Source organism: Dufourea novaeangliae, unplaced genomic scaffold (genome assembly GCF_001272555.1).
Source record: "Dufourea novaeangliae isolate 0120121106 unplaced genomic scaffold, ASM127255v1 scaffold221, whole genome shotgun sequence".
Lineage (NCBI taxonomy): Eukaryota > Metazoa > Arthropoda > Insecta > Hymenoptera > Halictidae > Dufourea > Dufourea novaeangliae.
This window is the reverse complement of record NW_015374115.1, coordinates 256259-279447: the sequence shown is the minus strand read 5'-3', so window position 1 is coordinate 279447 and position 23189 is coordinate 256259. Positions and strand designations below refer to the sequence as shown.

At 38.9% G+C, this 23189-nt stretch overlaps 3 protein-coding genes across 3 annotated transcripts; 2 read left to right on the top strand and 1 right to left on the bottom strand.

The window, feature by feature from the left end:
- The first annotated feature begins 3746 nt into the window (after positions 1 to 3746).
- On the top strand, positions 3747 to 14896 carry LOC107191076 (SH2 domain-containing protein 3C). Its single transcript, XM_015580028.1, has 6 exons — positions 3747 to 3930; positions 4625 to 4847; positions 9971 to 10109; positions 11204 to 11443; positions 12108 to 13584; positions 14277 to 14896. The coding sequence occupies exons 1-6, from the start codon at positions 3885 to 3887 to the stop codon at positions 14606 to 14608; spliced, it is 2457 nt and encodes an 818-aa protein (XP_015435514.1). The 5' UTR covers positions 3747 to 3884; the 3' UTR covers positions 14609 to 14896.
- Positions 14897 to 16910: 2014 nt separating this feature from the next.
- Positions 16911 to 17940, top strand: LOC107191096 (proteasome subunit beta type-2-like). The gene is made up of 3 exons (XM_015580050.1): positions 16911 to 17061; positions 17263 to 17619; positions 17699 to 17940. Exons 1-3 carry the CDS (start codon positions 16971 to 16973, stop codon positions 17872 to 17874), a joined length of 624 nt encoding a protein of 207 aa, XP_015435536.1. The 5' UTR covers positions 16911 to 16970; the 3' UTR covers positions 17875 to 17940.
- A 996-nt stretch (positions 17941 to 18936) lies between these two features.
- On the bottom strand, positions 18937 to 21290 carry LOC107191092 (minor histocompatibility antigen H13). Its single transcript, XM_015580044.1, has 6 exons — positions 21093 to 21290; positions 20599 to 20709; positions 20439 to 20521; positions 20191 to 20365; positions 19617 to 20110; positions 18937 to 19392 (listed from the first exon to the last, which is right to left on the bottom strand). Exons 1-6 carry the CDS (start codon positions 21282 to 21284, stop codon positions 19314 to 19316), a joined length of 1134 nt encoding a protein of 377 aa, XP_015435530.1. The 5' UTR covers positions 21285 to 21290; the 3' UTR covers positions 18937 to 19313.
- Between the last annotated feature and the right edge of the window lie 1899 nt (positions 21291 to 23189).

Here is a 23189-nt window from a genome sequence, read left to right as displayed (position 1 = left end):
AACATAAATTATGTTTTTTCAGCGATTCGTTACTGAATAGTTAATTTTTTATACGTAAAATCCTGTGTTAAATCAACCTTTTCGTCATAGTTAGTGAAATGTACGTGTATGGTGATTACTCGAACATAAAAATGATGAAAGATCGGGCAAAGTCTTGATCGAATCCATTAGAAGGGACTTTCAATTGAACGATCTTTCACCCGGCATTTTGTATGTTCGTGGTTTCATGACTGGCGGATCAAAAAAAAAGACAAAAAAATCCCGGTGACTCGTTTGGCTCTGTCAGCTGTGAGCAAAGTGGGTCCAATTGAAATTCCTGTCGCGAGGTAAACGCGCATATAATTACGTGCCCACGGAGGAAACTGGGGGAATCGCAACGCGCGTTTCGCGCACGTGAATAAAACTTTTTCGAGAGAATCTCATCGTGAAACGAAAACTCTTGCCAGAAACGCGAAGAAAAAGTTCTCCAAATACATTCTGTTTAAATCAATAAGGAGAACGTAGACTTGCAAAGCTAATATTCATCCGTTATAAAAAAAAACACACGTTCCCAATTTATAAAAGCAAAGATATCATCTAGAACGATTTCTTTTTACGCATTCTACACCACAGATGGACAAATTTATCTATTTAGGTAAAGAATTCCGTATAACGAATAAAAGAGAAAAAGTAACATCAGAAAAGGTGCCGCCTGAAACTATTTAACTTTTGTCTAAAACATTTTTTAATATTACCAATAATTTCATAGATATTCGAGTTGGTCGATTCAAACGGTAACACCCTGTACATAATCGTAATCGATCGCAGACATATTATATGCTACAATAATTCCACAAATTATTCCCAAGCACTTTTTATCGAAAATAAATACAAATTCGTAGATGACAAATAAATACAAACCAGTATATAATCAATTCATCTTCCTCCAGGTGTAATAACACAAACGCAACGACGTAACGACCCACGAAATCGATAACCAAATTCTGTCCAGATAATAAAGCTTATTCGATATAGATTAAAAAAAGAAAATATATTCCCAGTCACGGCCTCTGTTCGTGCGTGGGCCCGGTGTCGACCTCGGAAAAACGGCATCTTTTTCAGCGGCCGATAGTGCCACTCCAAACGTCGCATAGTTATCTCTGTAAACCGGCGCGACCTTATCAGTCTTGCCAGGTATATTATGTCGACGGGTGAGCCGTGAGCCTGGCGTGCGACGCAAAACACACCTGCATTCCACGGTTCCGCTTTTTGAATCGGTCCCGCCACCGCCGCACACGGAGTCGCTCTTCTCCCGTCCCATCCTCGAGAAGCCACTTTTTCTCCCGATGGGGTGTCCTTTCCTTTCCTTCCCTCCCTTTCTTCGTGTCCCCAGGTATATACTACCGTGAAATTTTCATCCGGTGTTCGAGTGACCGACGTTCAGCGTCCTGAACGTTTAGACAATCTCGAGGACCTAACTGCAATGCTCAGAAGAATTTAGAGAATCATGTATTGCGATTGATCTGCTCGTCAATAGGACGTGTAATCCTGGGAGAGTTTTTTTTACGCAAATGTAACTAGAATAAATGTCTCAATTATTGCTAGTGCCCCTAATACTGCCACTTTATTTATTTTACTTAATAAAAACGTAACGTGTAACGAATTGGGTGCAAAAAATATAGTATATATATGAGACTCTGATTTGCATAAAAACAAACATATATTTGTACTTGTTTGTACCTGGTATTTAAGAATTAATGTTGCAAAATGAAAGTGGAATTTGAGCATCCAAAACGTGACTATACAATTAGTAGGTAGCGATGGCGATAATAATTTACTATTTCTTAGTAAGCACATATAGTTATATGGCAAAATTATCTCAGAGAAAGAATCGTAATTTTACGTTGTTTAAGTATTATATACATACATATAAGAATTGCTTTTGGTGACAGTTATATTAATTATCAATTAATTCTTCATCTTTAATTTATTTTTTGTAATTAATTGTAATTTCTAAGTCTAACGATCTACCAAGGATCCACGCGACGTTTTTTTTTTTTTTTTCGTAATCATTTCGTGAAACTGAAACGGGAAGGGTTAAGGGGCAACGCTCCGTATCCCGGCAACTGGAAAGGCTGTCGAGGGAACAGGTTTATATCTGCTTCGCGCTAGAAGGCGAGCGAAGATAAACGAAAGGATCGAAGCGAAAGTGAGCCGCCGTGGACTTCAGTTTCTGGCGAACCGTTCGAAGGATCTGCACATGGTTGCAACGGAACACGAAAAGATTCACGAGACTGCGTCGACTGGCAAAAGATTAAAAAGCGAGGAACCCTCTTCGATCCGTTTTGTGGTCGGTGAACAACGGATAATCGACGTCGAAGATCCGTGGGCGGTTCGTTTGGATCGTACCCAGGGGGGTATCGCGAACGATTCCGGGACCAGTTGTGAACGCGCGTGGTCGTTTCGCCTGCACCTGTGCGAGATCGCGTTCGGTACGAGCTCACGGAATTCCAATGGATGATATATGCGTGTGTATTGTGTTCGTCGCGTGGTATTTGTTTTCCTGTGCACGCGAGCTCGCTCGTGAACGGAACGTAAAATGGCACTTTTGCTTGTGACGTACTTGCGACATAAATAGAAAATCATCTGGTGAATTTTACAGTGATTCTTAATTAAAAAAAAAAATAATTATTGTAAATTGCTAGAGATTTAGGGTACGTTTATTGTTGGATGTGCGATCAGAGCGAAGAGAAAGAAATATTTTTCTTTGATCGTTCATCGTACATAGCGTTGGTTAAACACTTCCATTATAAAACGATAGATTGTATTTCTACTGCTGTGATAAACGTATCCTAAATGCATAGCAATTTACAATATATGAAAATATAGATGATGTACGTGATTTTGCGTGATTGAGAAGGAGCTCGAGGTAGTTAAATGGAACGATGAAAGTGAATGTTTGTTCGTTTATTATAGACTGTTCAGTGTACACGGTGTAGATAGACTAAATTGGCGTGTAAACGAACAGGTAAACGGGGGACCGTGAGGTTGCACGTAAGGGAAATGAAAGGATTGCAAGGAAGATATTACCACAGACTGTTTGATTCTGTTGAAAAACAGAAAAGTATCCTCGATCGGTGGAGTTAAATCGCGAATGTATCTCTGAAAATGCGAACATAAAAAAAGGAAAACATGTACACAGAGTATGAGTATTCACCTGAATAAACCATTCAGGGAACGGTACAATGTCCTGAAGTGGAAGAATGTCTCTTTCACTTCGAACAAGAACTCCTTTCTGCTGGTTGACCTTCTGCTGAATACCGTTTTACAAATCGTTACAAGAAGACACATACACTTGCGTTACAGAAAAAGTATCATTTATACCGCGAGAAGGATTTCTACATCAACGAAACCAAAATATATTCAGAAATTCTTGATTGATCAAAAGATTTCCAAGAAGCAGAGTATCCACTGGAAAGAAGGCTTCTCGATGATCCATGGATCGTGATCGACGAAACATATGCTCGAAAAGAAGGTGATCCGCGAACGAAACACGATCCAGCGATCGTTGGACGACTAGAAGGGAGCTGCCACGGGGAGAAGGGGACCAAGCTCAGATAAAAGGCATTAACTGCACCGGTCGTTCGTGTATTTACCGGCTTCGATAAACGTTTCGCGGGATGGCGGTGGGGGCACAGTGGTATCCAGTCTCGATACCAAATAGCAGCGGGTTAAACGGCACCAATCGATCGTTGTCGTCGCGACGATTCGCGGAAGAGACGCACTGGTGAACGGTGGTACATCGATCGAAACAATTAAAAATCACGCGTGTGCTCCGTGACGCATAGCATCGCGTTGACACGATTTAACCCCCGGGTAACACCGAGTGCCCCGCCGGGATTGAAATGATCGAGGGCGAGAAGGATCGCGGGCAGAAGAGTAGCGGCATGCGTGAGTATCGTGGATCCAGAGGGATTCAGCTGTGAAACGTATCTAGTGACGAGAAAATAGAATTAAAAAATTTCTAGGTTTCTTGTGAATTGTAGAGGGATGTTGTTTATTGTTTTCTTCTCGTTGATCTTTTGGGATATTAATTTGGCGTTGAGCAAGGTGTTTATAAGTTGGTTAACTCGATTTCAAGGGGATCTATTTTATTGGAATGTGTTAACTGTGAATACATAGTGTTCACAAATTCGAAGCAAAGTTTCAGTCATTAATCCTTTCGTTCCCACTGTAACCATATGATTGCATCTTATAAAAGATTATGTGAGTATATAATACCATCTACAAGTTTTGTATAGATGGCATGATATGTGTAGATTTCGAATATGTATTTAAAACGTTTATCAGTGTAATATGACTATTAGTGCCCTTTGGTTCATTCCTTTATTGTATGTAGTTCTCGGGGCCGATAACAATGATTAAAAAGTACTCTATTTTCATCGAAACAACGCTCGAATATGTACAATTTTCTTATAAAGGAACCATGACGTTCGAATAATTTTAAATAATCAAATTGACGCTTGAATGTAGTTCTTTTTTCACGTTTTAAATCGTTATATTTACGTGCACGTTCGTGGCACGTACAGCACACGGAGGACGGATTTCGAATTGGAAAAATAATAGTTGGTTGGTTATTCCTCAGGCATAACATGGAGCTTCCGGTTTCCGTCTATGGGCACCCTGCAAAATTTAGGCGCCAGCGGCCGTCGTCGAAAGAGAAACGGCATGTCCTCCTCAGCCTCTTGTAAGGATCTCCATCAGAAGCGACACACGATCCATCTACAACAGGAAATAATTATTCAGAAGGAGCCCTCCCTCATCGTGACGCCGCTGTCACCGGAAGATCCGAGCGACGAGAGCCGGAGGTATGTACAATAATATACATACATATGTACAACCGCAGAACACGGTTTACTCGACCACGAACAAATCCATTCGACACGTGGACGTAATTTAATTCCTGTGTCTGTTGCGAATCGTCATCTATTTCCTAATCTACAAGCCTATAATCTCCAAAATTTATGCATACTTCTTCCACAGTATAAAATTTGCAGATTTAGAAAACATAAATAGAAACAAAATTTTCAATCCTTATGTATTTTGGGTAAAATAAAAACGAACCACTTTTTTTTCTAGGGAATCCCAATCTATCCTTTTCTGGAGAAACATTATTAATTTCTCAACGCAATTTCAGACATGGCATAGTTGGTTCGTCTTTATTTTGACCAGGATACATAAGAATTGAAAATTTCAGAGTGGTTGTACACTTATGTCACGCGGTTTATATATTTAGAGAAACATGTTGACCCAGCAAAAAATCCATTTTTTTCATAAATCGTCACCTACTATACTAATCTACAATTTCTAAAACCTTTGTATACCTCTTCGAAAGTATCACATTCGGAAACCGTGTTGACACATCTAAAAATCCGTTTTTGTCGTAAATTGGCATCTTCTTAATCTACTTCTTAATCTACCAAATCTATATACACTTCTTGCAAAGTATCAAACTTGCAGATCTAGAAAAACTTCATTTAGAAAAATGCGTTGACTAAAAATCCATACTTCTAGGCTCATACCATCAGAAACCCATAAACTTAAGAGGCATAAGCCAAGTAAACCATCGGTTTCTCGCCACTTCAGGAGCCCCTGAGTCACAAAGAGTCCAGAATTCTCGAGATATCGATCGACAACACATTTCCTGTAAACCCACATGCAATCCACACGATCGTGAAGAGAAATGGAGAGGAAAGCGGAACGTAGACCTTCGAAAGACTTTTCCTTCGAAGTCGAGATTCTCTCTCTCTCTTGTTACTTTATGAATTGGCCTGAGTCGGTCGGTATACCCGACACGGGAACATAATAGAGCGGACAGGTCCCTAACCGGTTTTCCTCGATCCTTCGCCTTCGATGCGTGTGTGACGGTCTTCACAGCCTGAGACCGCTGGGAATCCCCATGACCGTACGAAAACGATAATAGGGGAAACTATGAAACTCTTGTATACCTGTTCCGTAATCCCATTCAGAATCTGTGTCGGACACTTTGAACCGACCCTTGTCTCGTTCGCTGTTCCTGGTTGGGACTTATCTTTTAGCTTAAGATACAGAATAACAAGGTTCAATTTAATTCTCACGTTTCGGGCGATCGATTGGAATCTAATGAAATTGGATGCTTGTGTGGCAAAAGGTATATAACCGGGTACGAGGGTCAAAAGTTCCCCTTAGATTGAATTGGACGTTTGTTGGACCATTGGTATCGCTTGCCAAGAAAAAACTATTTGTACCAATTTTCACCCCCTCTGTCCTGGATCAGGAGGGTTATAAAAGGAAACATCCAGATTGTAGATTTTTTTCTCCGTTTTCCCTATTTAATGACATGCTAAAATTCTTGGAGTAATCGAAAATATTTCATTCGAGATGTCAGGCATTTGTGGTGTAACATGTAACATTTATCGTAATGTTTTACAGGAGACATTTGTCCATGTAAACATTGATAGCAAAAGAAAACGTGCAGCTGCACGTTCTGCAATTCTGTGTAAGTAATCTTATCGCCCCAACACTCTCTGATTCTGCAAGGACAGCGCTATCCTTGATTCGAGGCTGTAATTCCAGGAATAATCGATCGTTCTGTAAATAAAATTATCGCGGATAATTTTTGGTAAACTCTTCCCCTGAACGATTCTTACATTTCGAAATATTTCACGGCGATTACGCGCTCCAAGTAGGAAAGAGGAATTGATCAAGATTCGGGAATTTAATCGTACAGCGATTACAGACTCGATTATCGTATCGATTGATCGGATTCGAAAACAATTCGTTCTCTGGATAACAAGATCTTCCTTGTCGACAGACTAGTGCCTGTAATTATGAAAGTGGTATAAGTCATGTATATTTCAGTTTCGAAAATTCTTTCATGATATTGAAATAGAAATAGATCTAACCTAGAATAAGACAAAACCTCTTTTTTATTAATTTTTGAAAAGTAATGAGCATTATTTTATTCTAACATTCTCTTTCATGCAGTATAATGATCCCAAGCAAGGTTAAATCTAATTCTAAAAATTGAGAAATGAATATTCAAGGATCAATTGAATATAACGATAAGGGGAAAGGAACACTCATTCGTGATGGTTTCAATGTTTCACAGACTCCCCCGTTCGTCGAATTCTAGGGAGATTTTATCTACGAGTAGCGATTAGGGTTGCTTCGGGCGCGTAGCCTGTTGATGCGAACGCAGGCTGCAATCGCTGCAAAAGTCTGCACGCGAGATCCTGTCGCTACATCAGAACTCGAACGAAGATAAGGCACGCGGTGCACTTCTGCGAACGCCACATTATCTGCTCGCAACTAACTATTCTCCTTTTGCTATTTATAACACCGTGTCTCAGCTCCCTGAAAACCATTTCTTCGTACACCACCCTGACGAAGCTGCAATTTGCAACGTCCTGGCATTCCAAATAAAAAGCATCCCTTATGAGTACAAAAGTGTTTCAATTTGGGTAACAATAGCGGTCAGACCATTTTGAAATTGAAGTGCATAACTGTGAGAATTGGTCGAAGATGGTCTTCTTTTGAAACGCCCTGTATGTTGTGTATACATATAGGGTAAGTCATATAAATTGTCCACTCCGAGTAACTTCTGAACTTTAGAATAAGCTAATTGTTCACGAAATACCAAGGTGATCTTGAATTATTTAAATGGAGTGCATACTATTTTTGTATCGAAATTGGAAAGTTAGGAAATCTAAAGTTTACTTCTAACTTATAAATTTCGATACAAAAAGGTACGTATCCCGTTTAAAAAATTCAAGGTCACCTTGATATTTCGTAAATAATTAGGTTATTTTAATACCGTAAAAGTTCTATATGAAACGTATTTTCATAGAACAAATACTTTAGAAGTTATTCGGGGTGGACAGGTTATGTAACTCACTCTGAATAGGATGGTACTTTCTTCTATAACAATCAATTGATCATTAATCTGTCTTTTTAACAAACAGTACTAATTTTCCTTCAACTTTATTCGCAAAGAACCGATCCACGACAGACCACGGATTAGTGTGCTTTCTCCAGACCGCGAGCAATCGCTAATCCAAGGGAATTCCCTAGACATCAATTAACTGGACAATGACACCGTACCGGTCACAATGAACCGCGACTCAAGGTTCATTTTCTATTCTTCGTTCTTCCGGTTCCACGAACAACAGGAGCACGATAAGTGCACAGATGCGTTTTATGGGTTCCAGGACCCTTATCGAACGCTTTTGTCCGACGCAGGCGCGTCGACCACCCTTCTGTGCGGTCCCCCTTCTCAAACAGATCAATAAACCCCCGCCCCCTTCCACCCCCTGTTGGTATCGACTGAACCTAACACCGACTGATAAGAATCCTGGCTAGGGCCGGCTGGCCAGCCGTCGAGAAAAATCGGGATAATCTTTTTCGCCCGGCGCTGCTCTCTGTTCGAATGGCCGGTGTCAACTCCCGACGCTGAAAGCCACTCGAGAACGGAGAAAACGCAGGCGTGGGTGAGAACGCGACGGGCGCGTCGCAGTGGCGTATATAACGAAGCGCATCCGAGGTTCGAATCATTTTCACGTGTACCTTCTTAGGAGAAAAATTCATTTTTGGAGAGAAATCTGTGTTAAGGATTCTACTGGACACTGAAAATCACTGTAGATTTTCCTTCTTTTCCTCCGTGAATCTCTTGATTTTAATGACTAAAGGGAATATATATTTTTTTGTTATTGTTTCATTAATCTTGGTTATCAAGGTAATAATGATACGGGGTAATTAGTGAAAGAGGTTTATGTAGATTTTATGTTCATCTGGGAGTCTTCAGATTCTGAACTCTGTTGCCAATCATGTCTATGGAACAAAAGACTATTATTTCCCATTCAATGGGGAGACAATAGAAAGCTTGAATACGATCCCAACGATGCGTGGAAGAAAATATTTAACGCGAGCGCAGCGGCTCGTTACTGCAACCTTGCATTCAGTCCTTTGGAACAGAGGGGTTGAAATCTATCAGTTCACATGTATCTTTTTGGTAAAAAATTTAATGAAATATTACAAAGAATCACATGTTTTCAGTATGGTTCACTTTGGGGAAGCAAATTTTTAACCCCATTGCACCCTTATGGCGAGTCTCCCTCACCATCCTATTCCTTCCATTAACTCGAATAAAAAAGTTATTTTCAATTTGAGTATACATCACATTTTTCTATATTTTCTTTCAAAATATTCCGGAGTAGCTGGTTCCCCATGGGAAAAAGCTTAAAGTGCAAAGGTTTAATTGTCAGATTAAAATTTCCACTAGAGTAATATACAACGATTCAAAGTCACTTATTATTAAACAATTTAATTCCCTCCCATGAATAACAAATACTTCCGCCACCTCGAATCACAGATTCATTTACAGAATAGAAGTTTACCTCCCCCTTATAGAATAAAAACGTTCATTTCAACAACCACAAATAATATTCAATCTTAACAACACACGTCCATTAAAATTCTCATATTCCATAATATTCTAACCTCTATGCACGAATAGGTCCACCTTTAATAAATCCCCGTTCGAAATTCAATCGGGAACAAAGAGAAGATGCTCCGTCTGTAATTAGAAAATCGTCCAACCACGTCTGAAAGGAAATTGTTTTCGTTGGCACCGAATCGGTGGGTCCCCCCCCCCAACGGTTCTATTAATACCCCCCGCAGGCGCGCACGCCCCCCCTGAGGGGTTCCTCCAAAAATACGGCCCTGTCCGCGTCGTGGGTCTCCACGCGCATAGTTCAGTGGGGTGCGCGCGCTCGGCCCGAGAGCCGTGGTGTGGCCAAACCCTATCTCCAGTCCCCCGTGGTCTCTGATGTGTCCGAGGAGACGATTCGTGTGGTTAACGTGGAAAAACGGTTCTCCTCCCGGATCGAGTGGTCTGGATTTGTGGGACGAGATGCGAACGAACCGCGAATGAAAAATCGCTTTCACGACGCAGGTCGTTCGAGGTGAGAGCCGAGGAAGAGGAGGAGGAGGAAAAGGCGGCGGCGGTGGCCAGAAGGGAGGAACACGACGAGGACTCGGGAGAGTCTCGGAGAAGGGTTGAAAGCTACGACGACTACTCGAATTTACCGATGGTAAGTTCGTTTTTAATCACCTAACGAGTTTTCTTTGTTAACTGGCCTTGTTCAGATTTTCTTCGAGGTTGATTTAGAATTTTTTTCGCAAGTTTTTCTGGGGTGTCTTCGACGACACCCTTTTTGGGGTGGGATAGTTGTAGCATTGCTTGGAATGAATTGTATTGAAGGATCTGAATTTCTTGAATCGTGGATTTGATTTGCGTTGAAGCTGATGGTTGTGATGATATTATGGATGATGGTCTGTCGATGATATTGTATGAGGATAGAAATAATCTTAGGGGATGAATTGTAGTTTCTGGTATTTTGGAGTTCTTTGATGCTGAAGATTTTGTTGAATATCGTATTGAATCATTAGAAGCTGTAGAATTTCGTAATATCTGATGGGATCGTGGTATTAATGGGGATCGTTAGTGGTACCATCAATCGAATGGTTCAGTGTGATCGTAATTGGAATCTTCTATACGCCGGTTTCACGCGTGAAAAATCGCGCGCTGACAGACGTGCCGATGATCTCCCCGCGCAAGTAGACCACTCAAGGCTGTTTTTATTAAGCCAATTCCGTGGCCTCGCGGAGTCGAGACACATCTCTCCATTGATCCGCGCAACTGTCGCCGAGTCGTACGAAACAATCGCAGAACGTTCAATTACAATCGTGCCTTGTGATGATTGAGATATCAATTAACGTTACATTTGCTACAGGCTGAAAAATTCATTTAACAAAGGTAGAATATTAATTGAAAGTAGAAAACGCCTTCAATCAACTGACAGAAGGAATAATTCATCTAAAAAGGACAGTTTTTGCATTTCGAATCGGGGATCTATTGCTGAAATTGTCAATAAATCACGCTTCAAGACAGCTTCTTTAACACTAGAAATACACGCATATTTCCTTCGATCGGTGGATAAACGTGAAAAACTTTTGAAAATTTATAAATTGACTAATTTCTTCACTTTCATATCGTAATAACAGGTGCAATCGTTGTAAGAGTGTATTGACCAGTCAGTTTGACTGGTTCGGTGTTAATAGTAATTTCTAGCGATGCATCGTAGTCCCCTAATTTAAGATTCCCGTTCTCGGACGTCTAATTTAGGAGCCACCGGAAGAGTCGACGCGCAAGCTTTTGGAGCGGGAACTACGACTTCTGGATCCCAGGGATCTGAGATCGCACGCTTGGTACCACGGCAGCACGCTTCGGGGCGGCAGGAAGGGCGCTGAAACGGAAGTGCCGAACGACGGTGACTTTTTGGTGCGTGACTGTGCCTCCCAGCCCGGAAACTATGTCCTGACGGTCCGATGGAAGGGTCAGCCTCTTCATTTCGTCATCAACAGAGTGCGTAATATCCCACATTCCAGATTTGTTCCATAAAGAATCAATAGGAAAAGGGTTAAACGACTCATAGATGATGCAGACGACCACAGACAGTCTCAAAGACAGATCGACAGATTTTTAACACATCGTACTGCCACACAACTGCCCCACAAATGTTGCAGTCTTTCAAACGGTCGAAGCAACTTATATATTATACAATTAATTTTACGATAAATCGTATCATCTATGAGCCATTCTACAGCTACCTCAGGTTCTTAACCCTTTCGATGTTTATATCCAGTATACTCGTCATGAAAAGATGGCATTTTTTTTGTTCAATGACGAATATACTCGTCAATAAACGAAAAAAAAATTTGCATTTGCTGTTTAAAGTAAAATTCAGGTAAAACAAAAAGCATGCTCGTGATTTCAACAGATTTTAGAATATTTCTGGACGAAACGAAGAAAAAATATGCAACAGTATGAGGCAGTAACTTTTTTGCAAGAGTAATTTTATGATTTCATTATAATTTATTTCAACTTTGCAGCAAATGCATTTACTCTGCAGTTGTCGAGTATACTCGTCGTGGCTGAACAATACTTAATCGCACAAGTGCACGTTCACCAAATGGAATAAATCACTTAACGGATTAATTACCATGTGACCGACGGAAACATCCAACAGGTCGTCATCCAACCAGAAACAGTGTACGAGAGGGCGCAGTACCAGTTCGAGGACGAGGCGTTCGACACGGTCGCCGATCTGATAACCTTCTACGTCGGTAGCGGTAGACCGATCAGCCAAGCAAGCGGTGCTCGGATAATCACCCCTAAGCCAAGATCTGTCCCACTGACCTGCGTGGCAGCGCCGACGAACAGTCAGCACTGTTCCAGTCCCTCCTCCTCGTCCCTATCAACCGGCTCCCCGCCCCGTCTGCCTAGAAAACAACAACGAAGTCATTCGTTGACCGCTCAGCATCATCCCACGGATCAGCACGATGTTCGTCAAACCGTTTCCTCGAATCAACAGGCACCAATTCACAGCCAGGTGCAATCGAGCACTCTCCCACGAGTACCACCTGTTCAGAATCAACCGCCATCCTGTTCCTTGTCGTTGGGTCGTCAGAAGATCACCAGGGTAATTTCGGACCCGGCGCTCCAGCAGCAACAGCAACCAGTGATCCAGCAGTCGAGCTTAAATCACCATCAGAATTCTCATAACGCAGCTCCTCCGAAGCCGCCCAGAGTGCCCTATGTACCGAACCACCAGCACCACGGTCATCATCATCATCCGCATCACCATCATCATCATCAAGGCTACCAGGCGTCCGGTAGCGATAGTGGTAACGGGTCTGGGGACAGTGAGTTCGAGGCGAACAATTCTGGAGGGACCAGTAACCCTTCATCCTCGGCTCCTATCAAAGGTGTGGTGATCAGAAGCCATTACACGATCAGCAACGACGGTACTAATGGTAACAACGGAAACGAGTACGAGTTATCCGCGGAGGAACAGCTGGTGGTCGCAGCGCCCTCTCTGGAGATCACCACGTCACTGGACATCGAGGGATTCTCGACACTCCTATTACCAGCTGGGGATCACAGACCTTTGGACCCAACTGCTTTGAGGGGAGTCTCTGGGATGCTTCACGATTCTGCCCCAAGGGTACTGGCTTCACATTTGACCAAAATCGATCTGGAACTGGCTCTTCAACCTGGCGCTGGGAACAGGAATGGATTGAGTGGTATAGAACTTGCTACCCTGCCACATGGCAGACAGGCCAGGATGGATCTGATCGAAAGGTCAGAGTGTTTGAAACTGCTAGTCGCCGTGACGGTGCTAGCTGGGGCTACAGCTATCGAAAGAGCAGCGACCATCAGCAAGTGGATCAAAGTGGCGATCGACACCAAAACTGCGCTGGGGAATTTGTATGGGTTCTGTGGCGTGATGCTAGGACTCTGTTTACCACAGATCCAGAGACTGGCGAACACGTGGCATTTGTTGAGGCAGAAACACACGGACGAAGCGTTCAGCTTCGAGGCGAAACTAAGGCCCACTCTGCGAGCCATGAACGAGTGCACGAATCCCCAAGCCCCGAACACCACGCTGCCACATTTGCTGCCTATCGCGCTGTTGGGCGAACGAGGACCTGAAGACGTGTTGGGTGGGTTTTTTTGCGGAAGACTTTTTTATTAGTAATATACGTACACACTTTTGATACGTTAAAATAAGTTAACCCGCTAACTGCATTTGTCTACTACAGTGGACGTTTATTTTATTATTATTGCAGTGGCAATATTTAGAACATTTTTTGACGATCCGCAGCACGAAACCTAAGACACTTTCGCTGCTGGCTGAGATTTCATTTCCCTTCCAAAGAAGTGGTTTACCTTTTTTTATCGGATGTAGCTTTGTTTTATGGAATAATGTTTGTTTTTAACGACATTTTCTTGCAAACAAGAACGCAACGTATTCGTCGCCAGCATTAAAAATGCTAAATAACATTCGAACATTAGAAAAACAGTGTACTGTGATTACTCCTTTACTATTTACCGTGAGCAAGTGTACATTGTTTATAAAAAAAAAAACATTTTAATACTTAAAATAGTCTTAAAATGACTCCTGGTTCTTGATTTTATGAAAAAGAAATTCTTGTAGACGATTCAAAAAAGATGTAGTGAGCGGGATAAAAGTAAGATAGTAACTGTATTAATCGAAATTTTTTGTCCATTCGTATAAAAATCTAGAGTCTAATTATACTACTTATAAACAGTAACTTTTATGAAATATGTGTGTAGAAACGTTTACATAAAATTTAGAATAACATTTACTAAAATTCAAAATCACTTTTTAAAGGCACTGCAGCCCCGTCCGGTCTGACGGCGGCCATTTTGTCGCCGTGGGAGAATTCCGCGCCGGATTGCGGCCTGTCGATCGTCTGGTCCCATTTGGAAACAGCCCGAAAGATGGCGGAGAATCTACCATTGTTTCGTAGAAATGCAGAAATCGTCCTGGAGGGTTCCAGGAGCGACGAACTGCTGTCCGACGCGTTTCGTACCGAATTTCACATAAAATTCCTATGGGGAAGTCGAGGCGCCACAGTGGCGCCGGAAGAGAGACACTTGAAGTTCACGCAGGTACTCGACGCGATGTACGACAAGTGTTCAACGAGCGAGATAACGGCCTAAACGACCAAAGGAGAAATTTATTTTATATAAAACCGCGATCAGGTAGGTAATACACAGTGTGGCCATGAAAGAAATGGAATATATTTGAAATTTTCTTAAATGATAATTTTATAACATATCGATCTTGAACTTTGTACCTACGCGATTCGTACTGGTACCTAATAGGTAGGTTAGTAGGTTCTTTAATAGAGTTTCCAATATATTGCATTTTTCTTTTGTCCACACTGTGTCAATTCTTTGCCGGATCGTTGTTGATTTTTAGAAGGACTTTTTTCGAGACTACGAAGGGACCCGAACGAATTTCCGTTTCGTTTCGCTTTACGTGTAAATTATGATTATGTAATTATGTAATTAAATAACTGTAATTAGTTGTAATTTTTACGATACGTATAAGTATATTTTATTTGGCGAGGTTCGATCGCGAACCTGTGTACTTTAGTCCGTGGATGTGTGTTCGATTTTGAATCGCGCGCGTTACGATCGGTTATTCTGCACAATTTTTCGCTGGAGAAGCGAAACACGTTCTCTTTTGTATCGAATCGTAGCTCGTAAAGTAATCCTGTGTGATCGTGACTTCTCTATCGAGACAAGAAACGATTTTTATACGTCGAAAAAGAATACGGAAACCGTGACAACGAAAAAAGAAAAATAATTTCAGCGACTCGAGTACGTTCGTCTTGATAGATTAATCGCGTTCACCGACGGGAAACAAACAATCAAAAGTGTAGCATTAAAAACGACCGGAAATGTAATCGAAAACGTAACAATAAAACGTGTCATATTTAGCAAAGTAATAATTACCGAGAATATCAAGATAGATTTCTCCATTGAATGACTCGCATTTACCGCCCCAGCGACAACCAGCGACAATATAATAATCAAACCAAGTTAAACTGTCGTGTATTTAACTCTAACCAGTCCTATATTCGGCCAATAATATGTTTTAAATGTTGTTCACGTTTGTTCACACTTAATATACGAGAATGAAAATCAATGTTGCGAATCCTTCTTCTCTCCCAATGATGTATCTATTACTTATGTATATGCGTCCTTCTATCTATGTATCCGAAAAATATGGTTAAACAGTGCATGTCATTCATATTTTGCAGAGAAAGACAATTCTTTATTAAAAGAAACAATAACGTTTACATCATGATCGTTACAAATAAGAAATTCAGCCTTGCAATGAAATAGTTACCTACCTCAATTTTCATTTCTCAATTAAGTATTACCCACGATTCTTTAAAACTTTCAATACGGCAAACTGACAATAACTCGGCCTAAGAAAGAGATCAGGTGGTGCGTAATTACGCACCTGTAACGGTCGACCTTTTGGAATTCCTCATCCCTACTCCCCATATGGAACCGCACAGCAGTCAAAAATTTGAAAATTGCAGTCTCTCGCGAATCGTCATGGTGGTTGGGTGCGCGTCTCATACTCTTCTCTCTTGTTACTAAACCTTTGTATGCTACCGGCATTTGACAAGCACCTCTATATTTATTATGCATATTGTTAATTTATGTATTTATTATTTACTTGTTTAATCTAATTTATTAATCTATTCGTCTAACTGAATTTTACTAACTATATGTGTATTGTATAATTTAAAATATTTTTCCAACCAGTTATTCCATCGAACGAAGACATCAATCAACGTCTAACAATAAGTACACCATCAAACCGTCTACCACTACGTTAAGTTACTGTAAGTGAGACTTATAATATATTTATAATTAGATATTAATTTTTCAAATCATCATTATTTGAAGGTTTTTTCAAATCATTATTATTTGAAGGTACGTATGCGTTATTCATTAAACTCAGCACTATCTCCACACCTATGACTGTCTTAATTTTATCAATAAAATAATAAAAAGCAAAAAACAATAACAAAACAAATTCAGAAACTTTTTAAGAAAGCGCGCGATATTTGCAAAATTGAGATATTGCCAAAATTATTGTAGCCCTATGGTGATGGAAATTAGAACTAATACTAGACTTTTACAGAAAGGGCGGGAAATTATAAAATAATGTGCAATGAAAAAGAAGTAATTGTTTTCCATAATTCATATATTTTGTGTGCTTTCATTAATTACTAATTTGAAACATATAGCTTTAATTAAAGGTACGATAAGAAGACAGTATACTTATAAGTAAGAAGACTGATGGACACGGTTTGCCATCGAGTATATACAACATTGAATGGTGTTGTTTCAGTTGCATTCAATCGTCGTTAGTCGTGTCGTGATCAGTCGTGATCACCGTGGTGGAAGTTAACCTTGCATTCGTGACAGGCAGTTTTCACTGTTTGTTGTATGCTAGAATTTTAGTTGAAACAAGAGTATTAAAAGGTGTATCAAAATGGAATGTCTGATTGGGATACAATTCAAAGACTTTGTGCTAGTCGCAGCCGATATGACTACAGCTCATTCTATTATGGTTATGAAAAATGGTGAGGAATTACTTTCATTACAACCTCCAAATTATTTCAACGAAAATATTTTTATAAGTTTTATTTCTACATAATGTAAATCTTAAGCGTATTAAACCGATGAAGTTTTACGCAGATTTAACATACAATATTGAAAGTAATGTTACAATATCCATAGTGATTGCAAGTCATTGTTACATCCTCCAATGACTATTATTTCAGATGAGCAAAAGATTCACAAAATCTCTAACAAACTCGTGATGGCAGCATCTGGAGAGTCTGGTGATACAACACAATTCTCAGAATATATAGGAAAAAATATACAACTGTATAAAATGCGAAATGGTTATGAATTATCACCAAAAGCTGCAGCTTGCTTCACTAGAAAAAATCTGGCTGATTATCTCAGGAGTAGAACACCATATTTTGTCAATTTATTGATGGCAGGCTATGATGATAATACAGGTCCTGAATTATATTTTATTGATTATTTGGCATCTTGTGTTAGAGTGCCTTACGCAGCACATGGCTATGGAGGATTCTTTTCTTTGTCTATTTTAGACAGATACCACAAATTAGGTAATAGAAACTCTTTATTAAACATTTTTGTATCTAATGTTCATACATAGCAAATCGTATCTGTTATTCTATATTATAGACTCAACAGAGGAAGAAGCATATGTATTAATGAAAAAGTGTGTTCGAGAAATTCATAAACGGTTGATAGTTAATCTTCCAAACTTTAAGGTACAGAAGGTATCTAAGGATGGCATAAAAGATCTGGAACCAATCACTGCAAAAAGCTTAGCAATAGAAGATGTTGCTAAAGCATAAAGTGTATGTTTTTATTCATTTAATTTGTAATAATATTATTTTCACTTCAAAGAATAAAAGCAATTACAGGAAACCTTTTCTACAGTTTTATCATCTATCAATGTAAGATGATTAATAGAGTATAGATTTTTATGGACTTATTTACAGAATTATTTCACCATACGTATTTTTCGACAATAATTTCTGCAATAAATGCAGAAAAATGAGTAAGACATGAATTTAAAAAGACGTAGTTTTATTCAATGTTTGAAAGGTTTTTACAAATCGTCATATTTTACAAAGTTCACTTCTTGGAAACCATTACGACAATTAATATGTAGTTACAATATAGAAAAATTGTACGTGTTTAACTGAATACTAAATCGAAAAATATTCTTTATTTCTTCAATTAAATTCAGCCTGATCTGAAACGGGTCGGTTCACACGAAAAATTATACGTAGTGTAGTTAGGAATTACGAGAAGTATCTATACTTTAACCCTTTCAATACTATTGTCTACTATAGTCGCCCGCCTCGAAGCGACCTCCGTGTATTCTGGGCGACTATAGTTGCTGCCCACGAAGTAACACGTGTACATTGGACAGTTCTTAATTGTAGAAGTAGATATAATATTAAATTTTATTGCGATTATATTTCTACTAAACGTTTGTTTTCTTATTGAAACATTATTTACAATGTAATATCTAAATGTACGGAAGCATTGCTAACTTTTGTATTGTTTCAAAAAAGTACATATCGTGTGATATAGTTCGTGGTAGATGTGACCGTATCGAAAGGATTAAAACACGTATCTATTGGAGGAAATGTTTAACCTACCTGTAAGTTTAATGCACAGAAAGTGCAGTCGATTACAATAGAGTAAACATTTTGTTTTTGTATCTTGCTACCGTTTTAAATACATTTAAGGTACATGTAATTCATTACATGGGAAGATTAAAATCGAAATTTACTGGAAAGACAATGTAATCCTAGCATTATTCGTGACAAAAGCAAATTTTTACACTAACGCAATAAGTAGTAATGCCAATTCTGTTTAGAAATTTTAAAAGTTCGATACACATGTTATGTCGTATCATATGGGCCGACGTAATACTTAAAGCGCTTCGTTAAAAAAATTCTTCGACAAGAAATAATTCCTATTTCCTATACCAATTCGATTGTTTGCACAACTTACATTCCCTGGTAATATTTCTATATATTAGTTTTGATAAATTTCTTATGTCTCCCGATGTTTCGAAAAACGAAATGGGAACACACTTTACCACGCATCATAATAAATTATCTCTGTTTCAATGTGTATCAGAATGTGTAATTGTACATCTTGAGCATAAGACATAAAGTATCGATCCTTTTCCCTATACACGATGTAGTTTTTTAATCGTAACAGCATAATAGCAATGCTGATGATTCTGATACACTGTTCATTTTGAATTCAAATATTATGATGCTTTCTTCATTTCTGCTTGCGTTTGTGCAGGTTTTTCAGTTTCTTTTAGACTTTTAGGATGATCCTCGTAACTGGAAAATAATTGGTGAATTATTAAAAATTAGGATGCTGCTTTTTAACTGCTTGCATATGACAGTTTATACTTTATGTAACAAGTATTCGAAGTATAAAATAATTCGTTGTGTGCAATAATGTGTCAATTAATGTGGGACTTTCTGAGAGTCAATTAGTCGCGTTTTGCAAAGTATGACAGTAATTTGAAACCAGGAAATGCATAAATTTAATCAATACTTACGAAAACAACGCTTGAAAATCTCCTTTGACTGCCGCCAAAAGTAGAGGAGTGCCCAAACAAGCGGGCACCAAATACACCAGCGCCGGCTGTGCGTGGTTGAACAAATGCATAATCAGCATTGTAGCCAGAAGTCCCATAAAATACGCGAAAAACGTTGAGTAGAAATACACGTTCGTTTTTCTACTTAAGCTATTATCGAAACGCAATAACAGCGCGATAAAGATGCCAGGCAAAACAATGTCACCTAAGCCTAGCATGGCAAAGTTGCTGGCAGTAAGACCTTTCTCCAACAAGTCTTGTGGAAATACTAACTTAATCGGTACTTCAAACGCATTGGCAACTGTTACCATCACATCTGTACCAAATACCCAGAATGCATCATATAAGAGAAGTCCACAAAGCAAGATGCATCCTGTTATGACATTGTTCAGATGTAACAGTTCCACTCCATTGATTGCAAATGCAATACCAAACAAGTTATTGGCAATCCAATGCTGAAAATTAAAACAACAATGTTGTACTTCTTTAATCTTTAACTAAATTTCCTATACAGGACCTTAATTTATTGATTTACCTTTTTTAGAACATACCAAGCTCCAACAAAAGAGCAACAAACCAAGCAAACAATATCATGAAGATTAAACTTATAATCTATAATATTTTCTGCCTTGTCACCTTCACCCTGAGTGAATAGTATGTGATACTGAGTTTTTGGAATAGCAGCAGGTACTAATGACGATATTACTGGACTGTAAATGTTCATAATCATAATATAAATAGAATACATCATATTGAAAGCATTACAGAATAAGTTACTCATACCTGGTAAGATGACACAATGCAAGTATGCCTAAGAAGAAAAAATAAGTAACTAGCAGTAGTTTAACATATTCCTGTGGAAGTATCTGAAACATGTTTAATGAATAATATTAAGTTTCTGTTATAAGATAACATTATAATAGAAAGCATATAAGATTGTTACCTTATATACTAGATACAGCCCAACTAATATAAAGCTAGAAATGAATGGGAACATCATTGCTTCTTTACGTGTCATTGTTTCTGGCTGTTTCCCAGTTTCTTTGCATTGTTGCTGTAACATGTTAAAAGGTATGGTTTAGAATGTTTCATTCCAAATATTATTTGTAAAATATTTATAGTTTTTACTGCATTCAGTATTAATTACAAAGTTAAGAAATTTATTTAATAATGCGTGAAAGTTGTACAACAATGATCTCAACTATAGTACAGTGTAATAACGAGAATAGGACTTACAAGATTTTTTAGGCTTTTTATTCAAGATTCCTAAATCATACAAGGCTTACAGAAGAACAGACAGTCTCAAACTGACTTCAACTTCCATATTCTTGATTTGTTTAGAGCATTTATCGGACAACGTTTTGTCATTGTTCGACAAAGCAGAAAAACAATTTTCTCAGAGAATACGTGGAAAACATGTCAAAACGCGTGGCTTACCTGCTGCTCCTTATGGTGTTTAACAGCTCTGTAACTGCCAAAGAAAATCGGCACAATAGCCATAACAATTAAGCTACCATAAGCAATGGCCATTCCCTCAGGTGTCGAGGGTACTCTTTTTGTCACCGAGCCAGTGCTTTCCGTCACATTTTCAGTGATTTGGGCAGCGATTTCGCTTAACTCGCTTGCCATCTTGAATCTGTCGACACGACTGCATGCAATCCGCGTAAACGACACGACTCCAAAAGGAAATCTTCGAAACAATAGATTCAAGATGGATAAATCTGTGCTACACTTGACAGTGTTTCATAACTGTAACTGGATTTACTGAAAACGTAACCAGCACTGATTGATCTGTTTATCAAGAAGCGTAACGCTACATTTTCTACATTAATCAGTCACATTCAGTAATTTTTTCTGTTCTCTCTGCAGTTCTTTATGCAAATTTACATTTTAATGGATTAATTACACTATTAAGTTAATTATATATGGCAGAAGAGTTCTTTATGGAAACTCGCCTTAACGTTTAAATGCTACGTTACATTACCCAGTCGGTGATAATAGCGTCAATGAAAATTTCGGCGACAAACGTATGAAACATTTATGAAACTTTGAAGATCCTACGGAAGATTTGCAAGTTACAGAAGAGGGAATTAATTGCGACGGATAAATTACAATATTTAATAAGCCTGAATAACACCAGAGCGTATCTCTACTGAATCTATACAAATATAATTATAAATATAATGTAAAATCATGTATGTAGGTAGTACTTAAGGCAATTGTTGTTAAATTTATAGAAATATTATTGTAAATTGTATACTTTCGTACGATTTTTTCAATAAAAAACAGTCAAATCAAACATATGCGTTATTCATTAATCCCGGCACTATCTCCACTCCTATTCCTGAGGTTTCTTTAAGTTTTGGAAGAAGTTCTGGAATTAGTTCCACTTTTCGCCACGAACTGATGGGGGCGCCACAAATGTACAAGTTTTTCTGCCATCTTAAATTTTAAAAACCGGTGCAGTCTTCAAAACTTCATAAAGGTTTCATAAGTTTGTCGCCGAAATTTTGATTACCGGTGGTATATACGATAGACGTGTGTAATAATTTGCAGTAGTCTGTTGCCGGATTCGATCTGTTGTTATTACATGTGGATTACGGGACAATGAACGGTACTGAAATGGCTTGCGTCAGTAACCATTTGAAACGGGATCCTTTATCGCTGTTGCTCGTACAACTCGCGAGCTCGGTCGAATGTTGCTCGTGCAACTGTCGAATTGGGACTGACGCTTGTGCGTGTTCCCGTGAAGAAATTAGATAATAACCCCAGCACCCATGGCAGTTTCTGCAGATACTACTACAGCCCAAGTTTAAAAGACGTAGGCAGTAGTTAGTTTCTGTAGAAACCTGTTGAACCAGACAACTATAATTAGTATAAGATTGTACATTGTTTATGCAGTTATATTTAAGACAATTCGATGAAATGAAGCTTATATTAACTGACGCATGTTTATAGGAATATACATATGTATACATATAAATTATAATGATATAAAAGTTTGAAATGCAATACGATGCGCCACGGTACAATACGTTTATTCGATTCAATTGCTCCCTTGCGACTACAAGATCATGCTATCTGCATTCGGCGCAGTGCGCTAATACGGAGGCCAACGATATATCACTGTAACACTTAAAAAAGTTTTAAAGTTCCATTTATATCATTGTCCTGTGAAAATATTCATACTTCCAGTAGCATTAATATTCCAATCAATGAATTTACAGAGTAAGGAAAAGGAATCTAAAGTAATTTTCAGTAGTTCCATACATCTTTATCTCGAATAATTTTCTAAAACATTCAAAGTACTAGACATTTTTACACTTTGAATCTCATATCGATTTCTAAAATAATCCTAATTCGATGTAATATAGAACGTAGTTTCATGAGATATATTCGAAGTTCGCAGCCATTGGCTCGATATTGTCTTCAGTTTACAGTATTTTACCGATGACAATACCGATTGCCCAGGCCTCACCACGAGGAGGTTGCTGCGAGTGGAGGCCCAAGGCAAGTAGATGGAATCACAAGTTC